The sequence below is a fragment of the Carica papaya genome, chromosome 8 (assembly GCF_054855325.1).
Source record: "Carica papaya isolate Zhongbai chromosome 8, ASM5485532v1, whole genome shotgun sequence".
In the NCBI taxonomy this organism is placed as follows: domain Eukaryota; kingdom Viridiplantae; phylum Streptophyta; class Magnoliopsida; order Brassicales; family Caricaceae; genus Carica; species Carica papaya.
In genome coordinates, this window is record NC_142316.1 from 31,267,773 (window position 1) to 31,284,204 (window position 16,432).

The window sequence follows — 16,432 nt, forward strand, 5'->3', positions numbered from 1 at the left end:
GACATGAGTCGCGTTTTGATGTTTGGCTCCGATCAACCTGTAGAGAAAAGAACGATGATTACAGTGGTATAAAATTTGTATCGAACAGAGGCCGGGAAGGGCTTCATTGGAGGTAAAAACCGAGGAGGGGCGCGGCGGCGCCGCTGGGCTTCGACTGGGTTTTCCGGCCATTTGGTCGGTGGTTTGGCTCCGGTTTGGCCATAGGCGGACTCAGCATCGAAAAACGAGTAATGGAGAGAAAATTTACCTCGATTGGCGGTCGAAAACTTTCCCGGTGCGGCGGCGGGTGGCGGTAGCCGGCTCCTCCGGCATCTGGTTCTTCTTCTCCGGCGAGGCACTGGCGGCTAGGGTTTTTGTGGTCAGGTGTGGGTGGGGTTATTTATACCTTTTGCCTTTTAATCTCAACCGTCCATCAAGATTAAATTTGGGCCGTTTGATCGCGATTTAATTGGGATTAAATCTGGACCGTCCATGCCTGATTGAATATGGGCCGTCCGTGCGCGTAAATCTGGGCTGTCCTTGTACGCGTTTGATTTAGGCCGTCCGTGCGCGCGAGAACGGATCTGGGCCGTCCGATCGCGCGCACGGCGATCCGTCTATGTGGCCCGTTCCCTGGTCAGCGTTGCCTTGCCACGCGGCGGGTCCTGGTTGGCCTGGGCTGCTGACTAGGCCGCTGACGTGGCACAATTTTTCTGAATTGCGTTTTGACCCTCCGGTTTCTGATTTTCTTTTCAAAAACACCCCCAGAATCCAAATTTTTACCCATTTTTCCCAAAATCAATTTCAATTAAATCCAAATAATATTTTTACCCAATTTTATCATTATTATTATTTTTATTTTTATTAAATTAAATAAAAATAAAAATAATAAAATAAAATTTTATTTTACTTAGGTGTTACATTTAACACAGTTAACATATTGTTTAATTTTAGTAACAAAATAAGCTAGTTCGAATATTATTTGAAAATATAAAAATTAAACTAACCCAAAATTATAATGAAGATTAAGTAAAATAAAAAAATAATAATATAAAGATTAAACTAATATTTTAGCTTTTTTTAAAAAAAAATTGTTAAAAAACACAAATAAAAAATAAGAAATCTGTAAGATTATCATTGAGAAAACATTACCTAATATTAAAATTACCTAAAATATGGGAAAAGTTAAAAAAATATTTTGTAGTTTAATTTTTACTTATGAAAATATGAGCATTTTATTTTAAAAATATATCAAATTACACTGTATTAAACAATAAGGGTAAAACTTAGCAGAATTTAAATGGTATTTTTGTGATTGTATTATTTTCAATTGATTATATAACTTTTGTTAATTCAAATTTTTATAGTCTTAAAAATCAAATGTAATATTAGGGAGACATAATTTATGAAATATATAAGACGGTGAATAATTGTTAATTATTGAATTTTTAATTTTTGTTAAAAATAAAAAAATATATAAAAAAGTAATTAAAAAACGAAAATAAGTTAATAAAAATACAGAAAAATATTAATAGTCGAAAGTCTGCTAGTCCGAGCTCGAGTCCAAGCCCACCAGATTCTAAAGCCCTAATTGACCTGTCATCTTCCTCTCTCTCTTTTATATTCTTCCGTGCAGATAGAAGTTCACAATATTTCTTCGACAATGGCAGAGACGGAAGTGAATATGAAAAAGAAGGGAAAGCACGATAAGCCAAAACCATGGGACGACGACCCGAATATCGACCATTGGAAGATCGAAAAATTCGAGCCTTCGTGGAACGGAGGCGGCATGCTGGATGTCAGCTCCTTCTCTACTCTATTTCCTCAGTACAGAGAAAAATACTTGCAAGAAGCTTGGCCAATGGTCAAATCTGCTCTTAAAGAGTTCGGCATTTCATGTGAACTCAATTTGGTACGTATTTGTCTTTCTTTTTGGTTCCGAGAATGATTTGTTTCCAGAATTTTCTTTTGTTTTTTTTTTCCTTCTCTTTCGCGTTATTTTTGTGATTATTTTTTCTTTGTGCTCAGGTTGAGGGTTCAATGACTGTTTCGACTACTAGAAAGACTAGAGACCCTTACATTATTATCAAAGCTAGGGACCTCATCAAGCTTTTGTCGAGAAGTGTTCCGGCACCTCAGGTACAATTATTGTTTAACATTGGATTAGGGATGAAAAGTAGTCTAGATAAGTAACTTGCTGCTGGAGTTCTGTTTGCTTGAAAACTCTAGAGCTCGAACTTGACTCAACAACTTCCTTGGAGTTCTGTTTTCTTGAATGCAATGTAAGTGAATGAAATATCAGCGAACTCAGATTGACTGTGACTCAATAAATTCAAAATTAGATTGAAATTGAGCAGAATATTAAATATGATTGGGCTTGATTACAAAAGAGCTCACATAGGCATGAAGTCAAGCAGGACATTTAAACAATATGTATATTTATTTACATTATTGGAAAAACTAGTTATCTATATACCTATCAAGTTATTATATATTTGGTTAGTTCGTGTTGGTAATACAAATAGCCTAAAAAGAGGCTTGAGCTTGTCTTAAGGATTTGGTCAAACTGAGCTCCTGTCCAGCTTTGGCAAAAAACAAGGTCATCTAGATGATATATTGAATTCTTGAAACGAGGTTATCTGAATGTCTTTTGCGAAGGTTCTTTTGTCTCCAGTTTGGGTTTATTCGTTTTAGATTATATTGCTTAATGAGTTAATATTCCAATTTGGTAGGCAATCAAAATTTTGAATGACGAATTGCAATGTGATATTATCAAGATTGGAAACTTGGTTCACAATAAGGTGCGTGTGCTCTTATCACTTCACATCATTGGTACTATTGTTGTAATTTTTGAGAAGTTGATTGGTAGTGCATATTTCTTGTTATGGGTATACAGTTTCTTAACTTGAATTCAGGTTTGAAAAGTAAATATTTGAGAATAACAAATATGATGAATGTGATCAGGAAGAAAAAAATTTTAAATTACTTTGCATGGACTGTGGACTTGAAAAGGATCAAACTTCATATAGTTCATTCATTCTCTATCAAAAAAATTATGATTGCCATAGATACATCTTTTGTTATATGCTTTGTGCTCTTGTTTCCAGGAACGCTTTATTAAAAGAAGACAGCATCTCGTGGGCCCAAATTCTTCTACTTTGAAGGTTTGCACAACTTCTTAGTGTGAATGTTATTGTGAAAAGAAAATAGTGCTGGAGATGTATAAGCATAATTGTTGTGAAACTATTAATTCTGACTCTTTCGAAGGATTTTTATGTTATAGCTCTATACCATAGACATGCACAAACACTAGTTTCAGGTCTAGTTTACCTGAATACCCTTCCTTTGGGGGATATCAGCAGAAAAATCACCTGTGTATGACTCTTCTTGCCTACAGTTTGATGTATGTAACTAAGTCTTTTTCGAGTATGTAGTGTAAATTAATAGAATGATGCCATTTTGCTTTTTGACACATTTGATTGGAAAATATTAGGCCAACTGCAGATGCTCAAGTACTCGGATCATCATACAGGGTCCATGTGTGTTTTTTCTGAAGTTTGTATGGGATTCATTGCACTGCAGACCTAAAAATACATCCGATTTAGATGAAACGTGGCAGAAGCTGCAACATAACCATAGAGCTATTCAATCATATAACATGAAATTCTGATAGTAGTTTGGACTATTCACTCATATGTAGCACTTTGATATGTCTAGCTCTGCTTTAGAATAGTTGCATAGGTGGGCGGTTGTAATTTTATAATTTTAGAAGGGTATATTTAATTCTTCATCTTACAAAAAAAAAACAAAAGTAATGAAAAGGTATATGAATAGTGTTTTCGTTAAATATCGCAAAAAAAAAGCATAGCGCCCTTTTTTTTTCATACAGTACACTTCCTGAATGTTCCTCCAAGAAAGTCTAACTTCCCATGTGCTCTGGTATTGTCCACATACGAGTTTGAACACAAACTAAGATGCGAGGCAGGTCTTTTCAATTGTCTAATATGTTGCCTTTTGATGCATTTGTCTTATAAATCATACATTTCCTTATTTCAAAAAAAATAAATCATACATTTCCTAGTTGCCTTTTTCTTCAAGTTGCTTTTTTATCACTTTGCTTTAATCTTTTTTTGCTGCAGGCACTTGAGATATTAACAGGCTGCTACATTCTTGTTCAGGTAATCTGTAATTTTGGTGGTTGAATGTTGAATCTCCTCTTAAGAAAGATGTCCACGTCATTTTTTTTCATTTTTGTTTTTATTGACAGGGAAATACAGTAGCAGCTATGGGGTCATATAAAGGTCTCAAGCAAGTTAGGAGAATTGTGGAAGATTGCATACAGAATAAAATGCATCCTGTTTACCATATCAAGGTTCAGAGCATATCTGTTTCTGGCATAATCTGAGAAACACTCATGGAAGGATGCTTTTTCAAACATTTCTATGGCTCTATGATTCCCATCTCACCCATCTTTTTTCTATTTTTTTTTCAGATTCTTATGATGAAAAAAGAACTTGAGAAGGATCCTGCACTTGCAAATGAAAATTGGGACAGATTTCTCCCGAAGTTTAAGAAGTAAGAGATCTGTCCATTGCTCTTGAATTTTCTTTACTTTTGACTTTATTGACATGAATGATTTTTCCAGGAAAAATGTGAAACAAAAGAAGGCTAAGGTTAAGGAGAAGAAGCCATATACTCCTTTCCCTCCACAACCTCAACCTAGTAAGGTGAGATGATTGTTTGTCTGATGATGATCTTCAGTGCTTTGATCTCTCTCTAAATTGAAATCTAACGCAAGATCCATCTGATCTTTTTCTATGATGTTCAATTCCTTAATTCTATTGCATTTCCTTTTCACATCAGATCAAAAAATATATCCTTTGTTAGGTTCTTTCTGGGTGAACTATTTTTACATTGAACTACTTTACATGTTAGAATATGACCTTGAGTAGTTGCTTCGACTTTCTTTCTTTCTTTTTTCGAAAAAAATATCTTAAATGGGCGTTGTCTCATGAAGTATGATGCCAATTTCCTTCTTAATTTTGTATTGTGGAATTAGACAAGACTCATGATTCCTTCACTTGAATTCTTGGATGTGCTCATTTTATTTCTCATCACAGTTATGATGAAAAATTGTTTAAAAACTGTATTATAACATTTGCAGATTGATTTACAACTGGAGTCTGGAGAATACTTCTTAAGTGAGAAAAAGAAGTCCGCCAAAAAATGGCAAGAGAAGCAGGAGAAGCAGGCTGAGAAAACTGCTGAAAACAAAAGAAAAAGAGAAGCTGCATTTGTTCCTCCCAAGGTTATATGCCCAAGCTCATCTCTTATTAGTTCTTTCTGTTGACAACTCCAGTCTTTTTTAATGGCTTCTCTATGCGTGATCAATGTTCTTCTTAACATTTTATTTTCCATCACAGGAACCCGTAAAGCAGGATTCTAATAAATCTGAGGGAGACAAGGAAGATGTGGCTGAGCTGGCCATCTCCTTGAAGGTAATTGTTGCAGTAAGCTATTGGCTTCATTTTCTTATTGCTTAGGGTAGTTAACATATTTGTCTTTTCTGTTCAGTTTCTTAACAGACATTAAACGTAGTTAATATGCTGTCATGCGTCATAACAAAATATTTTATTTGAAAAACACAAAACGGAGTCAAATTTTTTTTTTTTCATTCCTCCCAAGTTATGGAAGAAGGAAATAATTTGAAAATTTTAAAAAATCAATAATCTTATTGATTACTTTTCATGACTAATTATTTATTTCTTACAAATTGAATTAAATAAAATATTGTAATACCTTTTACTTTTTTTAAAAAAAAATTTATGGTTTCCAATTGTCTTCTAATGTTGTAACTCAAAAAATTTCTTTTACAGAAAAAGTCCAAGGAGTTTAAGAAGCAAAAGTCTGCAGAGAGCATTGATCCAGAAGCCTATATTGCCAAATCTGGGGATCAACCTTCAAGAAAGAAATCGAAGCGCACATGAGTCCATCTACAATGGAGGATTCATGGTTTTAGAGGTCGCTGAATTTGATTAGGTTGAAGGATTATTACTGAAATGAACAGAAGGTTATGCGTGCTTCATGGTTAACAATACAAACAATTAATTTAAGAAACCTCCATGTAACGAGAAGCCTGATCATCCAAAGAAACATTAAAGGAGTAATACAAAATTTACTGAGCTCATGCTGTTAATTCTCAAATTATGCAGACCTTTTCCTCTCGCCCATTGGTGTACTAGATTTTTGCAAACTCTCTGTAGTTACATATGTTGGTCTTACAGATTGTATGACGAAGATAATACAGACTGAATGGATACTGCTGCTCAATATGAACTTGCTTATCAATCAAGCCTCATTATGAATCCTCCTTTCTCGCTTTCCCTCCTACAGCTCCTCATTTTCTTGCCCCTCTTCGATGATTTGGTAACAAATTTTTTTTCTTCAATGTAGAGGACAAAAAAAAAGCCTCCCACTTCTTTCCTCTTTCCCCTTGAAAAGTAGAGGGAATAAATTAATTGCACATGTAACTAAGAAAACTCACACATCAATCTCACACTGGAGTAAATAATACAAGTAGACTACATCCAGAAGAAAACCTTAAATTTTAAACCCCAAAAGATGACTAATTTCAACCAAGTTGTAAATACATTGTGTACTCATGGTAGGTAGCAAATAATCCATGACCTTATATCTCATCCTCCTCAAAAGGATCTCGCTCGGGATAATCACCAACCTGAAAGTGCCATGCAAAATCAGTGAAATGGTCAAGTAGTACAATATGCAAAGGCTTCATGGAAAACTTGTTTTAGACCAGCCCCTTAAGAGGTTGGTCTTTTCACTCTCATTGATTAGTCTACCAACCCTTGGATCATGGAATGCTCCTTTTTAGTTTGCATAATGTTCTTTGACATCTCTTTCAAATGCAATAAGAAGTTCAATGTTACTTTTTGCACCTCACCACTCATTTGATTCAATTTACATTCCATTCCCCGCTAATTCTCACTAAATCTTCATAATTGTGCCTTGATGTGTACAATACAATTTATTTTTTAAAAAAAGATTTATACAATTACAACATAACTTTTTTTATTCTACTTATCAGCACTCACATTCTCTGGAGGTGGAGTAAGCAGAAAAAATTTATGTTGTGAATCAAATATAAGACTACCAGGAAAACTGATGATGCAACTAGCTAGATATATGAACCAATTTTCACCTTAGAGTAAAATGTATACGCAATGACTTGTCTTAACTGAAGTTTGAACCTCAAGATTTTATGAGCTAATATGGTAAAATTAACGAGAATACTTAGAGGCTGAGAGTTTGACTTCAGTAGGCTACTTTATAAAAGATTTACACATGGAAGCAAGGGAAAGAAAGGCTAATTAATCTCCTGCATCTGTGGATAATTTATTTACCTTATCTGTTTTTTTTTTTTTTTAGATGAAAAGAATGTATATTAAGTATAGACACTAGAAGGGTGTCGCCGAGAGTTTGACTTCAGTAGGCTACTTTATAAAAGATTTACACATTGAAGCAAGGGAAAGGAAGGCTAATTAATCTCCTGCACCTGTGGATAATTTGTTTACCTTATCTGTTTTTTTTTTTGAGATGAAAAGAATGTATATTAAGTATAGACACTAAAAAGGTGTCGCCGAGAGTTTGACTTCAATAGGCTACTTTGTAAAAGATTTACACATGGAAGCAAGGGAAAGGAAGGTTAATTAATCTCCTGCACCTGTGGATAATTTGTTTACCTTATCAGTTTTTTTTTTTTTGAGATGAAAAAAATATATATTAAGTATAGACATTAAAAGGACGTCGTCTCTATACAAAATATTCACAAATCAGTTAAAATATAAAAACCTTCCAAGAATCATCTCACCCGAATAAATCATGTCCAGAATAAGAGAGCCAAAAGTATCTATCCACCTATATCTAATTCTGCCCAAATTCCCCATACACCCATCAAACACTTTGTTGTTTCTCTTTTTCTCTTTTTCCACACCACCAACAAAATAGTTAAAGGTTTTACAAGTTTCGATTTCTTGCAAATCCCACCCCAAGCCAAAGTTTATCCTTAAGCGTGCCCGCAATCGCCCAAGTAATACCCAATAAATCGTAAACCATACACCAAATACTACATGTCACTGCAGTCACCCAATTGCCTTATTTGTAATTTCTTTCTCTTTGTATGCGAGAATTGATCTCTTCACTTACTTGGAGTTGTCCATTTCTTAGAGTTAGTTTTATGTTTTTGTTTGGTCTTTAAAAGTTGTCAATAAGAATATAAGCACTACTGTTATGTGATATTAAGTGTCTTAATTTTTTGAATAAACAATTATAAATATCTAGTAGTATATATATGTACTTAGTATAAATCAAGTATGTAATTAGTAGACAGATTTATGTGGCTGTGGGATTGCATTTTATTTGTATTTTTCTTGGTTGTTGGTTTGTGGTATAGGAGATTAGTAAGAGAGAACATAGGGGGGAAGCAGATGCAATGGGCAATTCTAGAATTAGCTTCCAGATAACTGCTCCTTCTGCAGATAAAGGTTCAGTTTTTATGCATAAAATTTATCAGAAGGTTCTTGAGTTTATGAGTTCTTTCAAACAAGCTCATACATGTAGTTCAAAATAAGTCAAGGAAGACAAATACAAAAACAACCTTTGGTACCTTCTGGTTTTCGGGTTAATCATCCCATAACATGATCCATAAGCCGAAACCATAATAATTTGGTACCAGAGCCAGAAGTCATGGGAGATTTGCAATCTATGTTTGGATCTTTTCTCAAAACTTACAAGAAAGATTGTGAAAATGATCCACCTTAGGCATCACCTGATTGTACTTGAGGATATGCACGCAGTCTTCAGAAGGTAAATAATGTTATGAGATAATAAGTATTTTTGGTTCTTAGAATAATTAATTATAAATATCTTTTTAAGGAAATTAACCATAAATATCTTAGTAGTACATATATATATGTAATATATATGTATTTAATATGAATTAATTATGTAATTAGGAGAGAGGTTTATGTGACTTGCATTTTATTTGTATTTTTATTGATTGTTGGTTTTGTAGTGAGGGAAGTTACTAGGAGAGAGAATAGGGGAAAGAAGATGTAGTAGGCAGTTCTGGAATTAATTTCCAAATAACTGCGCCCTCTGCAGATTTAAAAATCTCTGATATCTTTGAAAATGTATCAAATTTTTTTTGAGTACTTTAGCTCTAGACTAAAATCTCTATTATACTTAGATTAAATAGATAAAGGAAGAATATAAAAACAAACTTTGATACCTACTGATTGACGGGTCAATCATCCCATAATGAGATATGAAAATCGCGGCTGTAACAACTATCAACACATTTCAACAGTAAAGCATCACTAGTAGGACACACACACCTTTACTTTGTCAGGCCTGACCATTGCACCATGAAGTGGGGGGCACTGGAAGTACCGTGTTCCTTTCACCCTGCAGCATGAAACAGAAAAGCTGTAACAAATGAAAGCGCAGTTTATGCAAATCGATAAAGATTCAAATTACAATGTCTTGCATGAGCAACCAATACATGCCACCATATTTAAGTCAAATTCGTTTTTCTAGTTACAAATTTTTAAGTAATATATCTAGTGAACTTGATTATATCGCTCATCTTTTGTCCTCAACTTCTTTCATGATTATGGATATTAGTTAAACCGGCATTCCAACAGAAAATCCTCTCATCACTTTAAGCTATGTTCCATCCTTTCCAAAAGTAGCTGTCTTACATTACATCGTCTTATGTTTGTCCCAAAACAGCAAGTCTTAATGACCAAAACTCAAGTACTACCTCTTTGCAATACCCCTTGAATAATCTTTAATTTTTTTATAAAAAAAAAGACTTTTTAGAAAGGAAGAAGACATGAAGTGGGAGGACAAAATATCATTGTAGAAAATATGACAAAACAACAAAGCACAGAGAGGGAGTAAAGAATAAAGAACCTTGAATAGTGGCTACTTTTTGAACATTGCCAACAGGAAGGCAGTTTTCAAAACATTTGTCCTTCAAAATAAAAACAAGTTTTTGGAAGCATATTTTTTGAATGATGACATCTCAATCACATGACTGCAACTTCTTTTATTATAATTCAATTAAGCTTAAAACTATATCACATTTACAGGAAAACTATGATACATAGTTAAGTAACGGAAAACAAGCAAGATAGTGTTCAAGATTCTTTAACAGTGAGACATACATGCCATCATGTTTTCCAAATGGTTCATCATATTGAACTCCAACCCAGAAACCAGGTGCAATAGACTCTGCTCGGCCAACATACTTAACAATTCCTCTTTTCCCTCCTGGTTCAACTTCACATCTGTCACCAACCTAGGTATTTGAAATTTTGGGAAAAGTTACCAATAGAAAGAAAATACGAAACAAAAGAACGGGGATCCAAAAAGAAACAATTTTGTTCAGAATTATAACATTAATTTGTTAACAAAATGGCAAATGCTACTGGCAGAATCAGTCTTTTAACTGTCCTGTAGCCACTTAAAGGATTTGTAACAGAATTTACAACTCAGAAATGAGCAAAGATAAGGATATTATCAAGAAATTAGCATGCCCCACAATTAAATCCACTAATGGATCTGAGCATCCTGGCCTTCAATTCAAAGATTCTGGGAATCAGAGACTTAGATACATATGTACAACTGCCTTAAGTCCATGCAAAATTCCTAAAAGCTGAAAGACAAGAACACAGGTACATAACAACTAAACAAGTCGATCCCCTACCAGTGGTACTTGTCATTTCCCACCTTTGGTACAACCAGGAAACTGTGATTATTGGCAAGTTCAAAACTGTCTCCTATGCACTTAAAAATGATAACGAAAAAGTTGTTTCATCCCATTTATTAATAATTTCCAAGAGCAGTAAATATAATGTTCACGTGAGAACAATCAGTTCCACAGTATCAAGTTTCTCGAGAAAAATATGTATTACACTCAAAATTGAGAGGAACAACTTTTTTTCAAATGTTAGGCGCCTAAGTTGATACAGAATTGGCTAAAAATAGATTCCCTAAATAGTAATTCTATTAAATGTAAAATTATCTTACTACTTAGAAATCTATATTATTGAGAAGTATTATTATTGTTTTAGTAACTTAGGATTCTTAGTTTTATTAGTATTTTCCTATTTGTATAAGGATTAGTATTCCTAATTCTACTAATTTACTATTTCTTAATTTAATTCTAGTTAAGAAAAGATTATTATAAGTAATTATGTAATTTCACTTTTTAATCATCCAAGTATTTAATAATAATTTTTTGAGACTTTCTCTTATTTTAAAAAAGAAAAGAATTGAGAATTTCTCATAATTGATTGTGTGATTCAATCAACCCTTAGGTATCATGGCTAAGAATCTTACGTATGATATGTAGGTTCTTTTTCCAACTTCTTAGTATGCAAATTAATCCTAATATTGTTCCACATTATTAAGTATATAATTGTGACTAATTTTTCATGGTGGGAACAATAACAAAGTTAAAATTCATAATTTCTTCTTGTTGACCACAAAGTCACCAATGCGCACTAATCCAGAATCATCCCATACAGATGCAACAATGCCTATGTAGATAAATTTTTACAGTATAGCCAAAAAACCAAACAAAGTCAAGAAGAAAAGAATAAAGTGGACTGACTTTGATATTTGCACAGAGATCTTCCATGTAGTTATCTGTTATCTGTCAATAAAAATCAGGATCATAGTCATCATAATATCGATAGTCAAAAAAGACATATAATTCCACCAAATAGCATTGATGAAGGAATCCTGGGACACAACTAACTACTTATGATGTGTTAATGTTATCAATCCAATTTCTATTACAACAACGCGATTGATGGAACTTAAGAAAATATAAGCCAGACAAAATGCAACTTTTAAGGCTTATATAGAATCTTAACCCTCACCTTAGCCTCAAAAGCTGATGGATTTTGCGACACCAATTTTTCTTTGAATTTCCTGAAAGTGCCTGAAGTGTGCCAACAAAAATTACATGTAACTACCAAAATAAAAAAGAAAATATAGCAAGACATATAGTTTCCACAAATTGAGTCATAAAAGTATAGATTATAGACAACGAAAAAGGACGACTAACTCTTCTAAGAAGGACGCTATGCAATCTTCCTGTTAACTATATGTCACTTATACCAATACCAGCGAGTGTTGCCAAGAAACTAGAAAATATTTAATGCAGATTTCTTTAAGATGACTCAGAGGAGAGAAGGAGATATCAATTGGTGGTACGGAACGTAATTAAGAGACCATTGAGTGAGGGGGGGTTGGGCTTGAGATCTGTCATGGAGATGAATAAGGCACTTCAGGAAGAGTATATGCGGCAATTTATGAAGGAGAGAGATGTTCTTTGGAAGAGGGTTATAAGGGAGAAATTTGGCACAATGGACAGAGGGTGGAACTCTCAAATATTGGCTAGACTGCATGGAAAAGTGATATGGAAAAAAGTTTATATGGGAAGAGGCAAGTTCCAAGAGTGGATAAATTGGAGAGCTGGAGATAGGAATATAATTGACTTCTGGTCGGACTGTTAGCTTGAAGGTTGAGCATTGAGAGATAGGTTTCTGCAGATTTATGTTATAGCTCAATATAAAGACATTCATGTTAAAGAGGCATTAGGAGATGGTGAAGGAAAGAGGGAATGGTATGTGGAGGTCTTGTGGAATCTTGATGGTTGGGAAATCAATGACTATGTACTTTTGAGTACATTGGAGTTAGTTTCACAGAATGAGAATTATGATCAACCGGTATGGACACTCAGCGGTACTGGGAAATTTATTGTTGGGTCCTTCTACATATACTTCGCTAAAAAAGAGCCTGTTGAGAGCAATTTTCCATATAGACAACTATGGAAGGTAAAGGCCACTCCTAGGATAGACTTTTTCGCTTGGGAAGCAAGCCATGGCGTATTTTGACTATTGATAAACTGAAAATGAGAGGAAAGATTATGGTAAACTGCTGCTGCTTATGCAAGAGGGCAGATGAGACCTGCAACCATATTCTACTTCAGGGCTCCATTGCGCATAATTTGTGGTCTATCACATACGGGATTCTTGGTTTCAACTGGGTTATGATAGGCACTGTAAGGGATGACTTATGGGCTTGGAAGAGATTGGTTGAGCAGAAAAAACATTTGGGCGTTATCCCCCTCGCAATCTTTTGACCAGTGTGGGAAGAAAGAAATAAGAGAGTTTTTGAGGGGGTGGAAGATTCGAGAGAGAGATGGTTCCAAGATCGTAGGTTTTTTTGTTATGGGTCAACCATTGTACTCTATGGTGAATTGTGAGGAATTAATTGATGTACTCACTGACTTATAAATAATTGTGTACATTGGTTTGCACCCCCTTAGTGTCCATGCCTAATGATACGTTTTATACTTGCTATTTCAGTAAAAAAAAAAATATAAAGAAGTTACCGAGCGCTAACAACATACTTGAAGTTGGAAAAATTAAAAATTATAAAAAAAATGAAAAAATTCTCTGTGAAACCTTTGTAACACAACTCAGCATCTGTCTCTTGTCAAGCCATTTTCCATCTAACTGAAAGCTTTCATGGCAAAAGGTAGCAAACGGGAATAAAATTCAGGTAAAAGAGAGAGATAAAGTATATCCCTTTAAAATAAACACAAAGGCATTGGGGATGCTAATCACTCTTCTCCTGCTTACTTTGCTCATAATATGCTTTCATATGACTTCAGATAACTAAAGAGGTCAAATGCAAAATAACAGCTTCTAGGAAGGCACTGGAACACAATCATCACTACTGCCTACCATATCATGTCCAGCCTTTTCAAAGTGGGTGATTGAAACGATATTTAAGAATGCTACAAACTGTGAAATAGTGCTTTGAGTATTTCAGTTTAGCTAAAGATTATGAAATAGTACTTTGAGTATTTCGGTTTAGCTAAAGATTATGATATCATATTTGCAGAAACTTACCACCACGTTTCTCATAGGCCTCTTCAGAAATAGTGTACTTTTCTACCAATGAAGTATCCTCCAACCAACCTCCAGAGGTCACTGATGAGGGGTCAAGATCTATAACATGTAACCGATACCTGTCCCAAACAGAAAAATTATAAAGAAATAAATCATGAACCCAAAAATTACAATCATGATTAACAAAGAACATAATAGTGAGTGTGACTAGATGGAGAATATAGAAATGGAAGGATCAACAGTAGAATTGGTTCTGATTTGCACATTTTTCTTAAAGAAAAACTGAAACTGAATTCCATTTTATGGTTTGAAACTTTCCTATTCTGATTTGCACATTTTTCTTAAAGAAAAACTGAAACTGAATTCCATTTTATGGTTTGAAACTTTCCTCTAAGCTAGTCAAAATTGAGAGACCGTCTAGCTTCAGCTTTAGCCGTACAACCGAACTTCTAATAAGTAAGAAATTTCTTGAAGAAATTCCAATGAATTTTAAAGAGTAAACATTCTTGTAAAACCGATCCATTTCCTTTAAAAACTATGATTCCAAATAATTGGGAAAAAAAAAAACAATGCCACTAAAGCATCAAACTTCTCTTAGAGAAACTAAAAAACTTCGAATTAAGCACATTGAGATAGATACATATAAGCATCTAAATTACGCGCATCATCTGTGATAGTAATAGAAGATCAAGAGAAGATCAAGCATCGTTATTAAAAAGAGAAGTTAAATACGAGTGGTCACTGACCCATCGAGTGGAGAATAGTAGCCAAGAGGACTGGAATCGTCTGCTAAATCTGCAATTTTAGAGTGAGCATCATCGTAAAGCTCTATGCGCATTGAACTAACAGATGTTCCGCATTTTTTCCACAGCTTCTCTTTCACAGACTCCACACTCATCTTATCGGAGAAAAAAGAAAAAATGTATCAACAAAGTATGAAAAAAAAAAAGAAGAAAAATAGATAAGTACAACATATGAAGCAATCAAGAGAAAAATTAGTAACAGATTTGAGAGAGAAAGTAAACCTGTAGTGAGAAACGAACATCCGCAGAGAAGCTCTTGAGGTTGGAGTGCGTAACGCGCAAAAGTACGGATTCATCTCCCTGAATCTGTAAGCGAGACGAAGCCATGAAAAAACTTACAGAAGAAGCCTCTGGCGTAGTACGGCTGAGAGGAGAGAAGCGGGAGGTTTCGATGCAAGTCGCGTTTTCTACTCCCACAACTATGCGTATGTTCCCGTTTGTCGCGGCTTTTCGCAGCAACTTTTTTTTGTTTTTAAAAGTGCTTAATGCAGCAAAATAAATAAACTGTGAAGTATTTTTAACAGTACTTAAAATTTATTTATTAAAGAATATGAAATTAAAAATTATAATATGTAATTTGCAAAAAATAATTTTAAATTGAAGCAAACAGTTGCATTATTAGCCAACCGGATGGATTAATTTTAATAGGTACGGATACTCAATGTTGCTGAGTTTGTGGGAGAGAATGAGTTGAGCGATGAAGGTAGAGAGAGAAGAAGATGGAAATAAGAAGCAGAAGAGACTCAAAATTTACAACAAAAAAAAATTGAATTTTTTCCGATAAGTAATCTAGTTTTTTCTTTCGTTTGCTTTCTGTTTTACGATGCAAATGATACATATAGATCGTAATTACCTATCGATAATGTTATCTCCATGTGAGTTTGAATATGAATATATTTTTATGTGATTCATAAAAAAATTATGATATTGTTAATTTTATTATCATTAATGTGTAAATATTATAAATTATTAAAATATATAAATTTTAATTAAAATATTCAAAACATATCAAAATTTTTACCTTTCAAAATGGGACTACCACAATTTTCTTTTACCAATATTTTTTAATAAAATTACGGTATATAAAATTAAAGTTAAATCAAGTTGGAATCGACAAGCTAAATTCAACTTTTACCTTCTCTAATCTTAGTTTAAGTGAATATTAAATACATGTTAAAATTCTGTTTACAAAAAATATAAAAAATATTTATTTTCTATATTTTTTCTCGTATTTACATTAAAATAAAAAACAAAAACTGCCCTGTAAAGTCCTTTGTAAATGGAGCTTTTAATTATTAATTTAGATAAATAAAATTAAAAATTATTTTTCTTAAATCTAGCAGAATTAATGTAGATTTAAACCTAAATAGAAATTTTAAAACAAAAAAAAAAAAAGAAAAAAACTGAACAGAAACCAAAACAATATCTCACTAAATAACAATTAATATCCATAGCTTATTTTTTTCCACTTAATTTTTAAATATTTATCAGTAATCTATAAAAAAAAAAATTAAGAGATAGATGACGCTTCAAAAATATAAAAAAATTGTATGATAAAATAAAAAAACTTTGGAAGTGGTTCATGTACTAAAATACAATGTAATTATTATGGTTATTGTGAATTATAATTTGGAAAAG

At 33.5% G+C, this 16,432-nt stretch overlaps 2 protein-coding genes across 3 annotated transcripts; one reads left to right on the forward strand and one right to left on the reverse strand.

The window, feature by feature from the left end:
* The first annotated feature begins 1,616 nt into the window (after window positions 1–1,616).
* On the forward strand, window positions 1,617–6,183 carry LOC110822650 (RNA-binding KH domain-containing protein). Its single transcript, XM_022052812.2, has 11 exons — window positions 1,617–1,891; window positions 2,008–2,118; window positions 2,712–2,780; window positions 3,087–3,143; window positions 4,119–4,157; window positions 4,247–4,351; window positions 4,472–4,554; window positions 4,625–4,706; window positions 5,144–5,287; window positions 5,403–5,477; window positions 5,856–6,183. Exons 1-11 carry the CDS (start codon window positions 1,643–1,645, stop codon window positions 5,964–5,966), a joined length of 1,125 nt encoding a protein of 374 aa, XP_021908504.1. The 5' UTR covers window positions 1,617–1,642; the 3' UTR covers window positions 5,967–6,183.
* Window positions 6,184–6,288: 105 nt separating this feature from the next.
* Window positions 6,289–15,259, reverse strand: EMB2804 (tubulin folding cofactor B). Of its 2 annotated transcripts, XR_002541281.2 has the most exons (9): window positions 15,017–15,259; window positions 14,738–14,889; window positions 13,992–14,110; window positions 11,949–12,010; window positions 11,678–11,719; window positions 10,227–10,360; window positions 9,393–9,462; window positions 6,579–6,715; window positions 6,289–6,471 (listed from the first exon to the last, which is right to left on the reverse strand). XR_002541281.2 is itself a non-coding variant. In XM_022052813.2 (8 exons), the coding sequence occupies exons 1-8, from the start codon at window positions 15,119–15,121 to the stop codon at window positions 6,668–6,670; spliced, it is 732 nt and encodes a 243-aa protein (XP_021908505.2). In that variant the 5' UTR covers window positions 15,122–15,259; the 3' UTR covers window positions 6,511–6,667. The 2 variants fall into 2 exon arrangements, 1 of the variants encoding a protein (XP_021908505.2); XM_022052813.2 differs by lacking the exon at window positions 6,289–6,471 and having other exon boundaries at window positions 6,511–6,715.
* Between the last annotated feature and the right edge of the window lie 1,173 nt (window positions 15,260–16,432).